At 46.6% G+C, this 15,745-nt stretch overlaps 7 protein-coding genes across 7 annotated transcripts; 2 read left to right on the plus strand and 5 right to left on the minus strand.

The window, feature by feature from the left end:
- Nucleotides 1–170: 170 nt before the first annotated feature.
- V1513DRAFT_451349 (beta-lactamase-like protein) lies at nt 171–1,600 on the minus strand. The gene is made up of 5 exons (XM_066898948.1): nt 1,153–1,600; nt 1,011–1,099; nt 940–956; nt 591–893; nt 171–536 (listed from the first exon to the last, which is right to left on the minus strand). The coding sequence occupies exons 1-5, from the start codon at nt 1,263–1,265 to the stop codon at nt 291–293; spliced, it is 768 nt and encodes a 255-aa protein (XP_066751492.1). The 5' UTR covers nt 1,266–1,600; the 3' UTR covers nt 171–290.
- Nucleotides 1,601–1,737: 137 nt separating this feature from the next.
- Nucleotides 1,738–3,515, minus strand: V1513DRAFT_451351 (Gcd10p family-domain-containing protein). Its single transcript, XM_066898949.1, has 4 exons — nt 2,785–3,515; nt 2,593–2,736; nt 2,409–2,541; nt 1,738–2,353 (listed from the first exon to the last, which is right to left on the minus strand). Exons 1-4 carry the CDS (start codon nt 3,470–3,472, stop codon nt 1,945–1,947), a joined length of 1,374 nt encoding a protein of 457 aa, XP_066751493.1. The 5' UTR covers nt 3,473–3,515; the 3' UTR covers nt 1,738–1,944.
- Nucleotides 3,516–3,804: 289 nt separating this feature from the next.
- Nucleotides 3,805–5,411, minus strand: V1513DRAFT_451354 (Brix domain-containing protein). Its single transcript, XM_066898950.1, has 2 exons — nt 5,054–5,411; nt 3,805–4,977 (listed from the first exon to the last, which is right to left on the minus strand). Exons 1-2 carry the CDS (start codon nt 5,182–5,184, stop codon nt 4,173–4,175), a joined length of 936 nt encoding a protein of 311 aa, XP_066751494.1. The 5' UTR covers nt 5,185–5,411; the 3' UTR covers nt 3,805–4,172.
- Nucleotides 5,412–5,756: 345 nt separating this feature from the next.
- V1513DRAFT_460327 (uncharacterized protein) lies at nt 5,757–6,972 on the minus strand (the record flags this gene model as incomplete). Its single annotated transcript, XM_066899827.1, has 2 exons — nt 5,757–5,893; nt 5,949–6,972. The coding sequence occupies 2 exons, from the start codon at nt 6,970–6,972 to the stop codon at nt 5,757–5,759; spliced, it is 1,161 nt and encodes a 386-aa protein (XP_066751495.1).
- A 2,832-nt stretch (nt 6,973–9,804) lies between these two features.
- Nucleotides 9,805–12,026, plus strand: V1513DRAFT_451356 (uncharacterized protein). Its single transcript, XM_066898951.1, has 2 exons — nt 9,805–10,577; nt 10,634–12,026. Exons 1-2 carry the CDS (start codon nt 9,960–9,962, stop codon nt 11,549–11,551), a joined length of 1,536 nt encoding a protein of 511 aa, XP_066751496.1. The 5' UTR covers nt 9,805–9,959; the 3' UTR covers nt 11,552–12,026.
- A 16-nt stretch (nt 12,027–12,042) lies between these two features.
- On the plus strand, nt 12,043–13,024 carry V1513DRAFT_419482 (U3 small nucleolar RNA-associated protein 6-domain-containing protein). The gene is made up of 2 exons (XM_066895916.1): nt 12,043–12,121; nt 12,187–13,024. Exons 1-2 carry the CDS (start codon nt 12,089–12,091, stop codon nt 12,865–12,867), a joined length of 714 nt encoding a protein of 237 aa, XP_066751497.1. The 5' UTR covers nt 12,043–12,088; the 3' UTR covers nt 12,868–13,024.
- On the minus strand, nt 12,973–15,434 carry V1513DRAFT_451364 (Tubulin/FtsZ, GTPase domain-containing protein). The gene is made up of 10 exons (XM_066898952.1): nt 15,199–15,434; nt 15,101–15,109; nt 14,966–14,997; nt 14,831–14,857; nt 14,679–14,754; nt 14,449–14,586; nt 14,325–14,396; nt 14,115–14,271; nt 13,462–14,067; nt 12,973–13,407 (listed from the first exon to the last, which is right to left on the minus strand). The coding sequence occupies exons 1-10, from the start codon at nt 15,221–15,223 to the stop codon at nt 13,197–13,199; spliced, it is 1,353 nt and encodes a 450-aa protein (XP_066751498.1). The 5' UTR covers nt 15,224–15,434; the 3' UTR covers nt 12,973–13,196.
- Nucleotides 15,435–15,745: the final 311 nt, after the last annotated feature.

A 15,745-nucleotide genomic window follows, 5' to 3' on the forward strand; every position in this document is an offset into this window, starting at 1 on the left:
ATTTCCGCCATGTCAATTCTCAGAGGGATATGGGTGTAGACACCAGAGACAGACTGATATCGCTTGTTACTTTCGCAGGATTTATGAAAATGTTTCGTCGACTAGGCGTAATGTTTTTTTGTCTGCGGCTATTCGACGGATGACTGGTTTCATTTATAGGATAGATTGGGTGAAGCGGATAACCCTATTGTATGTTATTGCATTTGAAGTGCTTGAGTATACGTGAATAGAAGTATGGTCCTTTGGCTAGATTACATCGACCTTACGTCAACGCCCGCGATGCGTTTCAATTAAAACTTATTTTTCAGCTCACGGAGCTTCATCATGACCGCGACCCTGTCTTCCAACCCGACAGACTTCTGAATCACCGGGTCGGTGACCATCATGAAGGGATTGTAGGTCTTCTCGTCGCCGATGGTGAACTTGCCGGTGGTGACCTCGTTTTCTTTGCAGAATTTCTCAAGGTTGCTCAAGGGCTCATTACTGAGGACCGATTTCGCGAACTTAACGTTGGATTTTGTGTATTCATGGCCGGGCTAGAAGGAAACAGTTAGAATTGCCTGCATGTAACTATTTTTGGGCATGCATACGTAGACTTTTGTGTCATTAGGCAATGAAGCAAGGACCTTGTTCAGTGCCGCATCCATTTCCGCTGCAGTACCCTCGAAGAATCGACCAGACCCGCAAATGAAAAGGGTGTCGCCAGTGAACACAGCCCTGTCGTCACCGTCCTCGAAGAAGTAGCAGATGGAGTCCTGAGTGTGGCATGGCGTGTGGAGAGGCGTGACTGTGACCGCGTTTCCGAGTCTGAAAGAAGCATTGTGCTTAGGAGTCTCCGTGACGCCGGGAGAGTTGAAGCCGGCGATAAGGGGGAGGTTCGGGTATTCCTTGAGCTATGAATTGTATTAGCTTACTTCTTTGGCGTGCGAAAAGTCATACCATCTTCTGGTTGCCACCTATAAGTCGATTGTTAGATATCTGACTATCAGCAATCAACTGTAAACTCTTACCTGAGTGATCGTGGTGGTGATGAGTGTTTACAATTCCAGTCACCTTGATAGCGCCCTTCGCCTCCAATGCCTTGACGACTGGTAGAACCCTTCAACAATACATTAGAATTAGTCCCATACCGCGCATACTCAATTACCATACTCATGAGGTTCAGCTGGATCAATGATAAGTGTATCCTTGGTAGAGTCATCAGTGACGAGGTAGGCGTAATTGTCGCCGGTACCCCAACGCATCTTAATATGCTGAATGTGCATGTTGCGTTTGGTAATCTAAGCAACCGACTGATTAGCAATTGCTCAAACTTACGTCCTCGTCTTTCAAATTCAAACGCTCACTACACTCGCATTCGTATTATCGCTCTCAATGCTATGGTCCTCATCCCCCTTGCCGCTTCGATGAAGCAGCTTAGCCAACAAAACAAAACACACAACTATCACCGCCGTATTCCGTAATCCCATACCTGTTGAAATCGAACCAATAATCTGGCTGTGGCGAGTGTCTGACGCTTCAAAGTCGACGCGACAATCATAAAACGGATGAAAGACCGATGTTGCGATGTGGTCAAAGGCGAAGCTCTTATCGAAGCAAGTGGATGGCCGGAAAAGTGGCTTGTTGCATGAAAGCCAGTTATTAATTCGACACTAACTTATGCCAATAAACTTTCTGGTTTTCCTAACCCCATGGCTTCAGGCAAGCGAATACGGCCTCCTTGCGCTTTTGCATCCCTTCTTCTAATAAAATTGGTATTTATACTATCCGGGCAGCTATCCAAGACGAAGACTATGCCAGACTATGTCCATATCAATTCTGCGAATTTCTATGTCGCATCGCATAGAATTTGCGTCACCGTTACAGTTTTGCAATACATACATCCCATATCCGAGACTCTCGATATATTACAATAAAATTATCAAACTTCTAATCCAAAATGTCCTACGCAACAGTCTCCGTATGTTCTTCTCGCCAAGTCTCCGCAACCTTTGCCTTTTTCCCTGCATCTCCATTTCCATTAGAGGAAGGCATTGGCGCATTAGGTTTCCGCCGCTTCTTTCCACCTGCTTGGACTTTAGACGGCAAAACCCTAGTACCCCACAGAACATATCCACCGCCAGACTTTGATGTCATTTCGGGATGCGTACGTCCAGGGAAAACTTGGTACTTTCGTACCCGACTTTCGAGGATCGTGGGAGCTAACACGCGAAGATCAGCCATAAGATCATGAGAAGTGGCGACCAGCGGTTCTTTTGCTGTATTGTAAACAACCAGTTGGCGGGAACCTTGCAGTGCTGGAATCAGCTTATCGAGCAGCGGTTTGGTCTCAAGAGTTGTGGCCAGAATTAGACTAACAAAATCAGTAACCTTCAAAAGTACCAGCAGTAACTGTAAAATTGGTATACCCATCAAATAGGCCATCAGATATTTGCTGGAATACGCTCTGGAGCTCAACATGCCTCGCTAATCTTCGATAGTATTGCCCTCGACGGGAAGATTTCATCTTCGACAGAGTATCTTCAGACAGCATCTTCATGTCTGACTTTATGTTAAAATAGTCCACAATAGCCTAATTTGCAATTCATGTACCTTCTTCCTCTTCCGGATAAAATAGCTCAAACAGATTTATGGTCTTTATCATCTGTGCGACCAACGGTTCAGGGAAGTTCATGAATTTCATGACGTCCATATTTGGATGCTCATTCTCGTGCGCAAACATTATCATACCTTCGCCTGCAATTTGTTAGATCCGGAAGAGCTCATCACCACGAACACTCATACCTCCCATCCGCTCCATCATAGCGCCCGCGACCAAACCACCGGTCTCGTCCATAACAATATACTTCCCACCAGGTCGTATGTTGGCCAAGCTCAAAATGAGACCCAGGCTCTCGGACGTCAACTCTAATATCCGGTGATGGTCTTTGTATTGAAAATATTCAATAATCTCACAGCTTCCGACACTACATGGCGTGAATCTGCGTAAAAACTTCTGCTGTTTCCGTCGCTTATATTTCTCTTGCGAGTACACGCTCTTTTTATCAAACGCCGCGTGTGACTTGATTACCGTCTCGATAATTTTCTCGCCAGACGCAGTTTTTTTCAATGCTTCGATTTCTGTCATGGACAACTTCTGAACCGCGGGATCATCCCTGGTGTTCTCGTTTGTCCCAACATCTTTTACTTCCGGCACAGGCGTATTTTCTGTCTCTCCGCCGTCCTCCTCTTCATCAGCGTCTATAGTTGACGAAGGAAAGAGTCCTTCTGAGGAGTATATCATATCGACATGCTTGTCATCTTTAATTTCGTAAGTGTATCCGTATGATTTGCCGATAATATCGTCAGCGTAGAAGGATCCAAATTTGCCTAGATGAATTGTTGAATGTGGGGCAAGCTTGGTTATCCGGAGAGTTGCCGATGGTAGACGGATAAACACGTAATTATTTGGCTCGATTATGTCTTCGTTCATTTTGAGATGATTTTTGGTGATTTTTCTAGTAATCACAAATTTCTGTCGGTGAACCGGAGCCGGAGGTCAAAACTGAAATTTTTGCTGAGCCGCACCGGCGTTGTTTTCCGCCCCGAGTACTTCACCGGTTCTATTACTGGACAATGGGGAGGACCACAGACTCGTTCGAAGCTTGTGTGTAGCGGCTGCTGCTATCGCACTTCCGATAAGTCTTTGGCTGTGGTGATGCTCTACTTGTGCTTTTATCTTGGAAAGACTCGGGCACGTTTGCTTGCTGAGTCGAATATATCGTTTGCTATATCCCGACTCTGGAATTGATGTTTACTTATCGTATTAGAGAATTAAACTGTACAATAGTTTTGTTTCATATTCTCTTCATAAATATTAACATTGAATGATCACAAATACTGCTGTAGAAGCTTGGAACAACAATGTATTGACCTTTGCATAGGGAGATATACCTAACCTAGTAGCTGCAATTCATGCATTCTCGCCACATTAGTTTCTGCTGAGATGTCCAGGACCGGAGTAGTTAAGACTTATCAAATGCGTAGTCCCCCCGCCTCTGTGTAGCAGTAATCGATTCTGGGACCGCTGGGAGATAATCAACAGACTTCACAGTCCATTCCGGATAACAATGTACGTCACAACGGCAACCAAATACGAGAACAACAACCATTTACATTCAGTATAAAGCCACTTACGCAAACAACAAGCTATCCGTCAACGGATCAGGTCCCTTCTCCTTTCTTTCCTTCGCCTTCACAATCTTCTGGACTTTCTTCATTTCAACCTTATCGGCCCGCTTATTCTTCAACGCGGCCCTACCCATCCTATATTGAGCACGAACGAAATTCGGTGAGACGAATTCCTTGTTTTCATAGATCAACGGTCCCGAGAAGCTTCCTTCGACAATCGAAATCAGCGTCATAACGAACCGCGGACCGATCTCGACAAGGGATAAAGTAAGTTGTTTCTTCTTGTTGGCGCCGGTTCTCATATTCTCCGCTTCAACAGTAGCACTGCCTTCGCTGCCAGCAGTATCAATTGCTTCTGAAATCTGATAAGTCCGGAACCAGACTTTATTATCGATGATCGAGAACATAAGAACGTGATCTACAAAGGGCTTCGACTTCCGCGCACCTTTGGGCACACCGAAAATATGGAACAGCAACTCCTTCACAAGGCGGTAATGCGCACTGCCGTCAAAAGACTTATCGAATGACAAAATAGGCCGCGACCCGCGTAGGCAATTTCCGGTGAAGTTCAACTCCGACATCGTGTGCAAATTCTGAATGTGGAATTTTGCCGTCGGTCCGTTTGGGGCTTTGGCGAGATACATGTAGAGATCTTGACGTTTCCGAGCTTCGAAGAAGAGGACATTGTTGCAGTTGTATAGATCTGCTAGTTCGTTTAGCATGAAGAGTTTTGACTTTGTGTCGAACTTAGAGTCCTTTTTCGCGTGAGGAAGCATCACGGACAAATCATTGATCAGATGTCGTTGACTATTGCCGTCAGTTAACACCTGCCCCGCCCAATGAAGTAGCTGATCCAGAAATGCAGAAAACATATTAGACATACCGATGTGTGACGCCACGGGAAGACAGCATGAGAACTCGCTGCCGGTTCTTTGCGCCGGTGGACTCGTTGTTGGCGCCGTCGTCCTCTCGTCTTCGCTTTGTACCGGAGACGGCTTTATATAATGATGCCATTTCCTGATATTTTAGGTATAGCACTCTCGAAGATCCTGAGGTTGGTTGACTTGAGCAATCTATTTGCTGTGGAAGAGTAGTCTCATATGGTTAGAAAAAATTTTGTGCCGCAGGGTTTCAGGGGCTATTCAAACTGCCTCCTCACCAACGCCGGGGGAAATATTCTGTTCAAGGCTACGATTACTTACCAAATTGGCTGTCGTGGAGCAATAACAAACCATATAATTACACATGTACTCGAAGATTCAAATAAACATTAGAAGACTAAAAGTCATTTCAAATTCACACACAAACTGTACAACAGCTTACACCTTCCACCCTCCAAATCTATACATTTCATAGCAGCAGGAACTCCCAGTATTGACGCATGATTAACATCGTAAAATGGTTAAATCGATATTCGACAGAGGATTAGCAATAAATAGTGGGCACTAAAAGAGTGACTTAAACAGAAATAAAACGCAAACATAACACCGATTTAAAAACAAATGAGTAAAACAAACGCAAATAATACACAATGCAAATATTAACACCTACGCGGCCCCCTTCTATGGCAACTTGAAAACGCCATGCTATGCTGCTGCTAGAGGAGCATTATTTCGGATCGCGCTGAGGCGATATTTGATGTCTTTTAATTGTTTCGTTTCTGGATTCCAATCGTCAAATTTATTGAGGATTTTCTTGACATCGTCCAGGAGATGTTTGCGAACTATTTTCGTTAGTAACTATTCTCTATCATAAAATCACTTTTAGAATTGACGTACCAAAATCATGCTCAAGCATCCCTCTCACAGTCCATGGAAGATGGTAAGGATTGTAATTGCTTGGCATCGGAACCTCGAATTTATTCACTTTGAGAGGGAGATCGGGAATGCTAGTAGACTCGAGCGCATACTTAATCGCAACATCATAAACCGCATGATCGTTATAAATCATCGAGTGACCTCCTCCCGTCAAGGTACCAGCCAAGGAGTCACTAAGGTCTCGAATGATGCCATGATCAGATAATCCCATATTACGCAATTTTGTAAGAAGCTCGATAAGGTAGATGATGAATGACGGCGCGTGGACTTTCCCATCGACGTAAATGGCGCGGTAGATGTGAGGATGGTTAACGTGGGCACAGAGCGATGAATACAGCGGCACAAGCTGATCATTTACTGAACCAATAAATGTGATCTTGACACCATGGGCGATGACTGTTCGCAAGCCTTGGATGTAGCGACGTGCTTGAAGACTATCTGGATTCTGGAAAGCAAAGAGCTCTTTCAAAGAGTCGGATTCAAATGGCGTGTATGCTCGAATAACAAGCTTCTGATCGAGACCGTAGAATGGACCGAGCGAAACGCCAGCCATGCCCATAATTCCAATTTTCTTGTTATCTGCATGTCCTTCTTCTATAAGCTTTGCGACCAATTGGACTGCCACTGGCGTTCCCTGAGAGTGGGCGGCGACGATAATGAAGTCTGCCTCATGAAGGTGATCGATCCAATTTGAAAGCAGCCTGTAGAGATTCTCGACACGGTCGAGGACAATACCTTCGCCTTCTAACGCGATCTTCTCAATCTCGACGTTCTGTCCAGCCTGTTCCGCCCATCGCTGAATTCCCATAGCAGCCTCGTTGGCAAACTTGACAGAGGTGCCTGTGGGCTCACCGATAATACTTCTAATCATTCTGATGGGGAAGAATCCGTGGATACCAATTGCAACAGCTTTCTTAATACGCGGCGGAGCAGTCAATTGAACGTGAAGGCGTTCTTCTTCCTGCGCTCCAAACCACTTGCTCATCTTGCTCAATGAACCCCACAACGCACTTGCAGAACTACCGTACGACAAACAATCTTCGAGTCTAGGCACAACCATGCTCGGATAGCGTATCTGATCCTTATCTTTACTTTTCTTGCTTTTCTTCGTAGTGACCGGTTCGGCTTTCATCATGTTGGAATCGACTGGCGCATTTGTAGGCGGTGGAGCCATCAACGCTGTTTCTTTTGCCCCGCTGGCTGAATTAACGGTGTTGTTCGCAGTGGCTACCTCAACCTTCGGTTTGCCGAGCGTCTCAATATTGCGAACTGTACGAGCGGACGAATCGCGGATTGGCTTAGTCTCATCGCGCGATTGTCGGAATGTGTCTGAACGAGACATTTTTGGCGGAGAGACGTTGCTATTGTACATGGACGTCGAGTCAGAGGCGAGATTTGGTGACGACCCATTGTAGAGACTAGGCGGATAGGTGCTTTGGCTGAGTGACACGCGAGACGTATTTCTGGACATTCGTGGGGGTCCGGGGCTCACTAAAACAGTATCCGAAGACATGATACTGGCGCTATCATCTACCCGATTTCCCTGGCGCTGCTTCTGGATGAATGACTGCGCGCTAGGACCAGTGAATGCGACGACGCCATCCTCCGATATTGACGTGCCGGATTGATCACCACTCTTCGACGACATGCGAGACCAGAACGCCCACGTGTTGCCGTTATTACTGGCTGCGTTGGTGGATGTAGTGGATGGCGCGGTGGAGGTCGGGCTTGTGTTTCCGACACTATCTGTCCTATTGTTGATGGAGGAGTCGCCTCGGTTATAGCTACTGTAGCCATTGTTGCTAGCGAGTGACAAACTGCTCTGATTGACATTGGGTCGTAATGTGTTCACAGACGACGCAGTACTCAATATCGAAGTTGGCGGCGAAGGGGGACGGTTCGCACTATACGGCGACCTGTATGTTTCCTTTTCGTAAGAAGGCTGCTTTTCTTTGCGAGAAAACAAATTGCCTATCCACGAAATCTTCTGAGGGGGAGGAAATGATTCGGCATCATCCGAGTCTGGAGGAGAGAATGACGGCTCTGTAGATGCTGGGAACTGTTCGAATCCCCCGCTAGAGCCGTCCGGTGAGTTGTTTTGCGCGAAATAGCCTTTGCTCATTGTTGCAGGTTGTTTCGGTGTGGTGTCAATGCGGACCGTCTTTTCTTTTGGTGTAGGACTCGCTTCTTTCTCACTACACTCTCTACTGGTACTGCTACCGCTACTGTCGCTTCCACGGCTATTCTTTCTGATTGGCTGCGCGCGGTTTTTCTCGGTCTGCGATACAATTGCCTTTGGCTTGTCGTCTGCAATTTTCTTGGATTCACCGAATATAAACCACTTGCCAGAGCACCAACCCGATTTTTGTGGAGAGGGGTTCTTCTTGGGTTCGGTATTTTTTACCTTCGATTCTTGAATGAATTCTGGCTCGGGGTCTAAGGTGTCTGCCCTGATAGTGCCGCTGCGGTTGAGCTTCCGAGGAACCGTGGGTCCTTTTCGCTTATTGCTTTTCTGCTCCCTGGAAGCCGTAATAAACTGCTGAGCAGATGGAGGCGGGCCACTCCTGGACGTGATGGGCGAAGGCGGGGACTTTGACGGGAGGGAGTAGTAGGCCTCGGCGACGGGGCTCGGGGGCGACGGTAGACTTGTAGATAAGTGAGAGGTGCGCTTCGTGGGCATAATAGCCACGGCGGCTGCACTGCATAAAGAGTATGAGTGGAACTAAGTGCGATAAATACTCAACCTGAGTCTGTGAATATTTTCGTGATGACGGAGGGGATTCACTTCGTCTGGTAGGTGGCTGGCCAGTTGGCTGCTGCAAGTCCGCCAAAACCGCGATGGCGAGTTCTGGAACAAGTCGACAATGTGTGGGTGCAATTGAGTTTCATTGGTCAAAATTTATTAAGGCTAGCGACGACATTTTAATGCAAACCTGTGCACTTTTAGCAGACCCTCCTCTCAAAATGAAAACTCTAACTGACATCCGCTATTCACTGTGGTCATCGTGCGCAATTATTAGTGCAATAATGAGCGTCAAGTGAAAGGCATTAATGCACAACAAATGTCCATATATGCACTAAATGTCACTGGGCATTGCGGACAGAGCATATAAGCACACATTGCATCTTTCTCGTGCTATCTGTAAGACAGACGGCCTCGACTGCATACCCGAACTGAGATCTCGGCCTAACTACTATAGAAACCCGAATCTGATAACTATCCGCACGCTATGCGGGTCCTATTTATTCCAGGTCCCGAGCTTGCCTTACGACGTTGTTGTGTCGATTAACTTTCATCCGTTACATATTCACTAGCGAATTATGCTTAGTAGTAAGTTCTATGAAATTTAAGAGCGTTCCGGGTGAGATTTTCAGAAATATTGGCGTACTTACTCGAAGCCACATTCCAAAATCTCAAGTACTTAACAGAGATTGCTTGCAATAATTTGACATTTACCGAGTCCCTATTCACTCGGACAAGAATTTACCCTAGCCACATTTCACGTGTTACTGTAGATGACAACTAGAAATCAATGCGCGAAATCTGATCGAATGTACGTTTCACGTGATGCATTACGCGACAGTGTGCGACGGAAACGGCATATAAGCGCGACAGCCTCGGCTCTGAGCTAGTGATCAGATTGAGGGTTACGTACACATGGCTAATTCTATTCTGGAGCGGGATACGCGGAAGGAATTGCAGATCTTTATGGGAGCAGCTGTCGTGCGCGCAGCCCCAGGGCAGAGTATTCTTTTTTGCTGTAAGGCGTGTTTGTTGTCGTCAACGTTTGCGCTGGACGTGTTGCTGTTTTGGGCTCGCAAGGCTCAGTCTGCCGCGTTCGTCGTCGCTCTGCTAAAACAATAATTTCTCACTCTTCACCGACGCTAGCTCATCTTCACTACCTCTTCCGTCTCTTCGGGTGGTGTCCGCCTGCTCCTTCTCTGCTCATCGTCCAGAGTTCATTGCTCACCATGCCGCCTCCAATGTCGTCCGAGAGTCCACCGTCGTCCTCAAAGCCGTCGCCACATGTTGACCAATCTTCATCGTCACCGCGGACCACGCTACTACCCGCCTTCACTCCCTTGTCTTCTACTCCTGCTTCACCAGACTCACCGAATTCAGCAAATCCAGAAGAGGTAGAGGTAGCGTCGTTGTCATCCCATGACTCATTCGCGTCGAACGACACCCGTCGTCTGTCACAGTCACCCATCTGCACACCAGTGTCTTCGCCGCCGGCGGTTGCTGTTGGCGACGCTGCCAAAAACTCGCCGGGGTCTCCACAAAAGTCGACTGCAGTTGTAGCTGTCGAGGCAAATATTGCGATCAAAGAGGGACACGACGACGCGGTCGGCTCGCCACACGCGCATCCGCCTGTCCAGTCAACGCCGTCTCTGTCTCCAAATGCTCAGCGGGCAACGTCTTTTGTAACCACTAAAGACGGTGACGAAGACGGAACTGAGACTTCACCTACGAGACCTTCAAAACGAACGGCTTCCGGAGCTACTAAAACTCCTGTCTCGTCTCAGCCTCCTAGTCCACATAAAGGAGTAAGCTCATCGCCGCTAATCGACAAAGATCGGATCCAAGAGGTAATAGCACAATTTGTCTTGTCGATTACGATTCACTACTAACAGGATGCATGTAGATCTCATCGAACCTTCGTACTCGGCTGTCCTACGCCATGATGAAAGTTCAGCATGGCTGGACTGGCCAGTCGCTTGAGGAACTCGAGCAAAATGTGAATCAATCTCCGCAACGTGCATTATATAAATCACCGAAACCGGATTATCCTCACACACTCACGATTCCACCGTCGTTTGGGAGTTCGGCACAGCTGTTTGAATACACAAGGCCTGATAACCCGACGGTGACGGCCACTCAGGTCGTTATAGACGAGGACGAAAATGGGCATCTATCTACGACAACTTCTATGGCTGCTGCAGACTCAAATACTCCATCGCCCATCCACAGGCGAGGAGACTTGGATTCCAAGACTTACGAATCGTTTTGGATGAGCCATGCTACCGGCGCACGCCAGGCAGCTCCCCAGCCGCCCACGTCCCCAGCAGCTACTTCAAGGAGCAGATCGCGGAGTGGCGGATACACCCATCTGCAATTCCAGCCTCCACTGTCTGCTAATCCAAACTTCAAAACTCCAGTGCCTATAACTTCCCCTCCTCGTCAGAAATTTTCGCCGGCGAAGTCAAAGAGGGGAGCACCGATCACACCTAACGGCCTCCCTGCATTGGGTACTTTCAGCAACAAGCTCCCGCCGTCACTTAGTTTTCGGCAAAGTACAAGTCCGTCACCGTCAGCCCGACGGAAAAGCAAGCCTCAGCTGCATAAATCACAAGGCGGAGTCTCAGCTACAGTTGCTGACGTCGCAGCAGTCGCTGCTGCTGCTGCGGAATTCGAGAAACGAGAGGCGGAGAAGAAACGCGCGGCCGCTGCAGGGGAAGGCACCGATGATCGGCAAAAGAGCGAGGTTGATGCGATCGAGAGTTTAATGTTCCTCTCAAGTCCCACGACTCGGTCATGGTCGGAAGCCGAACGCGGGCGGTAATCCTCTATTCGAATTCATCGCCGTATAGCACTTGTATTGCTATGGAGTACTTGGTTACGAACTTCTTTTTTAAGTGTACAATATTTCCCGCGCTCTACCTTTATTTTAGTTGCGTCGGATTTTGGTTGGTGTTGCGATTTTTTTGGGTTTGTAAATAGTTCCAGTCTTGTGCTCCCTGTTGGAAATTGTCGTTGGTGTGCAGGGTTCGTTTAATTTCCTTGATATCATATTTTGCGTTTTGCTGGATTGTCGGATATTATGCTGTTTTCTGGATTATCGTAGTGTTCCAATGCAAGATGGATAGTTGCCCACTACATATCACATATCGTTAGTTGCTACTTCAATGCCCATGAGCGTAAGTTGCTCTTGCTGAACCAACTCGCGCGTAGTAGGCACCATCCGCAACGTACCTGTTGAACATTTACCCTAACCTGGACATGAAACGAGCTCTCCCAACTTTCAGTCAGTTAAAAAAGTATTTTACTTTGTCTGTAGCCTTTCCAGCACAAGTGTTTTCTAATCCCTATTTATTACAAGATGGCAGACAAAGTCAGATACTACCTGGAACAAGTACCGTCTCCCTGTCCTTAATCATTATTATTGTGCGTATAACTCAAATTAACATTAAATCGCAGACACTTCCAGAGCTCGAAGACTTGCAAAAGAAGAACATCTTCACGAAACTTGAAATCGCATCAATAACACGTCGTCGAACGGATTTTGAGCACCGAATACAGGGCCGCGGTGCCAATCTTCTCGATTTTCTGAAATACGCGGAATTCGAAATGAACTTGGATTTACTCCGCAAAAAGCGGATTCAGCGACTAGGTGGGAATGGGGAGGTGGGTGCAAGTGTGTCAACTTGGTCTGGCCAACAACGCATTTTTTTCATTTTTGAGAGGGCAACGAGGAAGTTCAAGGGCGACATAAGTCTTTGGATGCAGTATATCTCGTACACGCGACAGCAGAAAGCGCGACATTTGTTGAATAAGATTTTGAAGAATGTGTTGCGGCTGCATCCTACTAAGCCTGAACTCTGGGTGTTGGCAGCTGAATGTGAGTTGAGAGAGAACGCGAATCGGAAGGCGGCGCGGAATTTGATATTACGGGGTTTGAAGTTTAACGCGAACTCAAAGCAATTGACCGATGCCTATGAAAAGTTGGAGGAGGATGTTAGGCGGGCTGTTGATGAATTAGTGACCAAAAAGAAACAAGAGACTGAGATCGACGAGACTGACGACGAGTCGGACGCCATCGATCACGAGAGTGGTGCCGAGCCAAGCGATGATGGCGAAGGCGAAGAAGAAGTGGAGTAGCGAGGAACAGAATGTCAGCTAAGCTTGCCATTATGACATGTTATCATGTGCTTGCATTATCGGAGTTTAAGGAAATATGTACCATAAATGCTTCCATTCAATTGATTTAGCCGAAAACATTTTTATAATGCATTATTTGTAACCTATTACAGGGAATTTAAAGCAAATTATGTAGAACCATAATTGATACAACAAAATAAAAAAATAACACAAATTCACGGGTTTATAAAATTAGACAAATAAAAACTAACTGTCATAGTTTAAAATATTACACGTCCATCCTACATCATAGTCACTGTTTCGTTCCCAAACAAACTCCATAAAGATGTCTAATATTCGCCCTCATCCTCCTCGCCATCTAAGGTCGTGTCGTTGCCGACCTCTTCGTAGTCCTTTTCGAGAGCGGCGAGGTCCTCCCGAGCCTCAGAGAACTCACCCTCCTCCATACCCTCACCAACGTACCAGTGCACGAAAGCGCGCTTGGAGTACATGAGATCGAACTTGTGGTCAAGTCGCGACCAAGCCTCAGCAATAGCAGTGCTATGAAAGTCGTTAGTAACAGAATAATGACAATAGTTGAATGATATTACATACGTATTGGAAAGAAGGCACACAGCGCGGGAAACCTTGGCAAGGTCGCCGCCAGGGACGAGCTGAGGTGGCTGGTAGCAGATACCCAACTTGAAACCAGTGGGGCACCATTCCACAAACTGGATGGTCTTCTTCGCCTTGATGGCAGCAACAGCAGCCTGAACATCCTTGGTAACAACATCGCCTCTGTAGAGAAGGCAGGTGGCCATATACTTTCCGTTACGGGGATCGCACTTAACCATCTGGTTGTTAGGTTCAAAGCAAGCGTTGGTCATCTCCGCAATGGAGTTGGATTCGTGGAAAGCCTTGGCAGCTGAGATAAAGGGAGCATAGGTGACAAGTGGGAAGTGGATCCTTGGATAAGGGACCAAGTTGGTCTGGAACTCGTTCAGGTCGACATTAAGGGAGCCATCGAATCGGAGCGAGGCAGTGATAGATGAAATAACCTGAGCGATGAGTCGATTAAGGTTCTCGTAACTTGGACGAGCAATGTCGAGATTGCGTCGGCAAATGTCGTAGATAGCCTCGTTGTCGACCATGAAGGTACAGTCGGAATGCTCCAACGTGGTGTGGGTTGTCAAAACCGAGTTGTATGGTTCGACGACAGACCTACGAAGTGTAAGCCTCAATATCCTAAGCGGATTTCCTATACTTACGTAGACACCTGAGGAGCTGGATAAACAGCGAACTCAAGTTTAGACTTCTTCCCATACTCCTGAGAAAGACGTTCTAAAAGAAGAGCACCAAAACCAGATCCAGTTCCACCACCAAAAGAATGGGTGAATAGGAAGCCCTGAAGACCGTCGCACGAGTCTGAAATCGAGTTACTGATACATTCAATCCCGTTCACCAGAATCAATACTCACCAGCAGCGCGACGAACACGCTCCACAACCTGGTCGATAAGCTCCTTGCCAATAGTGTAGTGGCCACGGGCATCTACGACGGCAGTTAGTTCCATCTTTCTTCGCCCAGTAGTGACATCGCTTACAGTTGTTGGCTGCATCCTCCTTGCCACTGATGAGCTGTTCTGGGTGGAAGAGGTTCCTGTATGTGCCGGTGCGCACCTCATCAATCACATTGGGCTCGAGATCGACGTAGATGGTTCGGGGAACATATTTTCCGTTGCCTACATCGACTTTAGTATCCGATTCTACAGATCCCAGATACATACGCGACAATCCGCTATTATTAACTTATCCAATCAAATATTCAACTTACTGGTCTCAGAAAAAAAGGTACTGAACCCCTCATCTCGCGGTCCAGAATGCTTCTCGGCAGTGAGGTATCCATCGGGCTAAGTTGCACGCGTAAGATTTTGTTTATATACTTCGTAGAGCGAAATTTGTCTGGATTATTAATAACCAACTAACCTGAATACCGTGCTCAAGGCAGTACAGCTGCACAGTTATTAGTAAATTTTCAACAAGTCCATCAAAATGTTTAAGGCTCGCGCTATGTAGAGGCCATGCATGCGAAAACTCGTAAACAATTAGAAAACCTCGTACCTCCCATGAAGAATTACCGATCTGGCAACCAGCTGTAAAAAAATCCATCAGTACTTTCATCGCCAGATACATCCTATATTCCATCCATCTCATATAGTTTGAAGATCGTGGTGAAAAGAAAGAAAAGCTGTGTACCTTGACCAACTGTAGAATGAAAAACACGACAACACGTTAGCAATCAATTAACAAGACATGACCATTACCAAGCTCATCAATCACCCGGTTAAACATACCGTTAATACTAATTACTTCTCTCATCTTGATTTTCTTCAATGACAATAGTCAAACAATGGATTGGAAAATGAAGGATAAAAGCGTTGCTGTGGTCACAAAAAATAGGTGGTAATGTCACGACCGAGAGGGCGAAGTGGTGAGTTGCAACGAAGCGAGGGGGGCTGTTGTGTTGTTGCTCATATCCCAACCGCGTTTCTCTGCCAACGTGACCAAAACAAACACACTTACGGCAGTAGAGACTCACATCGGAACCCGACATCTAATATATAGGTTTGCCCGCCAATTATTCTGTGACAGCATGTTGACTACGCTTTGAACACTGCAGATTGCGCTTAGGTGACTGCAACAGTTATTTATATAATACAAATGTGGCACTGACCACAGCGATTTACCTATCCGAATCCGAGATATGTCCAATCCCAACATCCATCAAAAACGCCTAATCCCGACATCATTATATTCTACATTCTATGATTATGGCCAATGTGTAGGGACTCAGACTGGGCTCAATAATATTTAGTGACTTCAATAAATTTGAGTACAAAC

The sequence above is a fragment of the Lipomyces chichibuensis genome (genome assembly GCF_038497645.1).
Source record: "Lipomyces chichibuensis strain CBS 12929 unplaced genomic scaffold V1513scaffold_40, whole genome shotgun sequence".
Taxonomy (NCBI): domain Eukaryota; kingdom Fungi; phylum Ascomycota; class Lipomycetes; order Lipomycetales; family Lipomycetaceae; genus Lipomyces; species Lipomyces chichibuensis.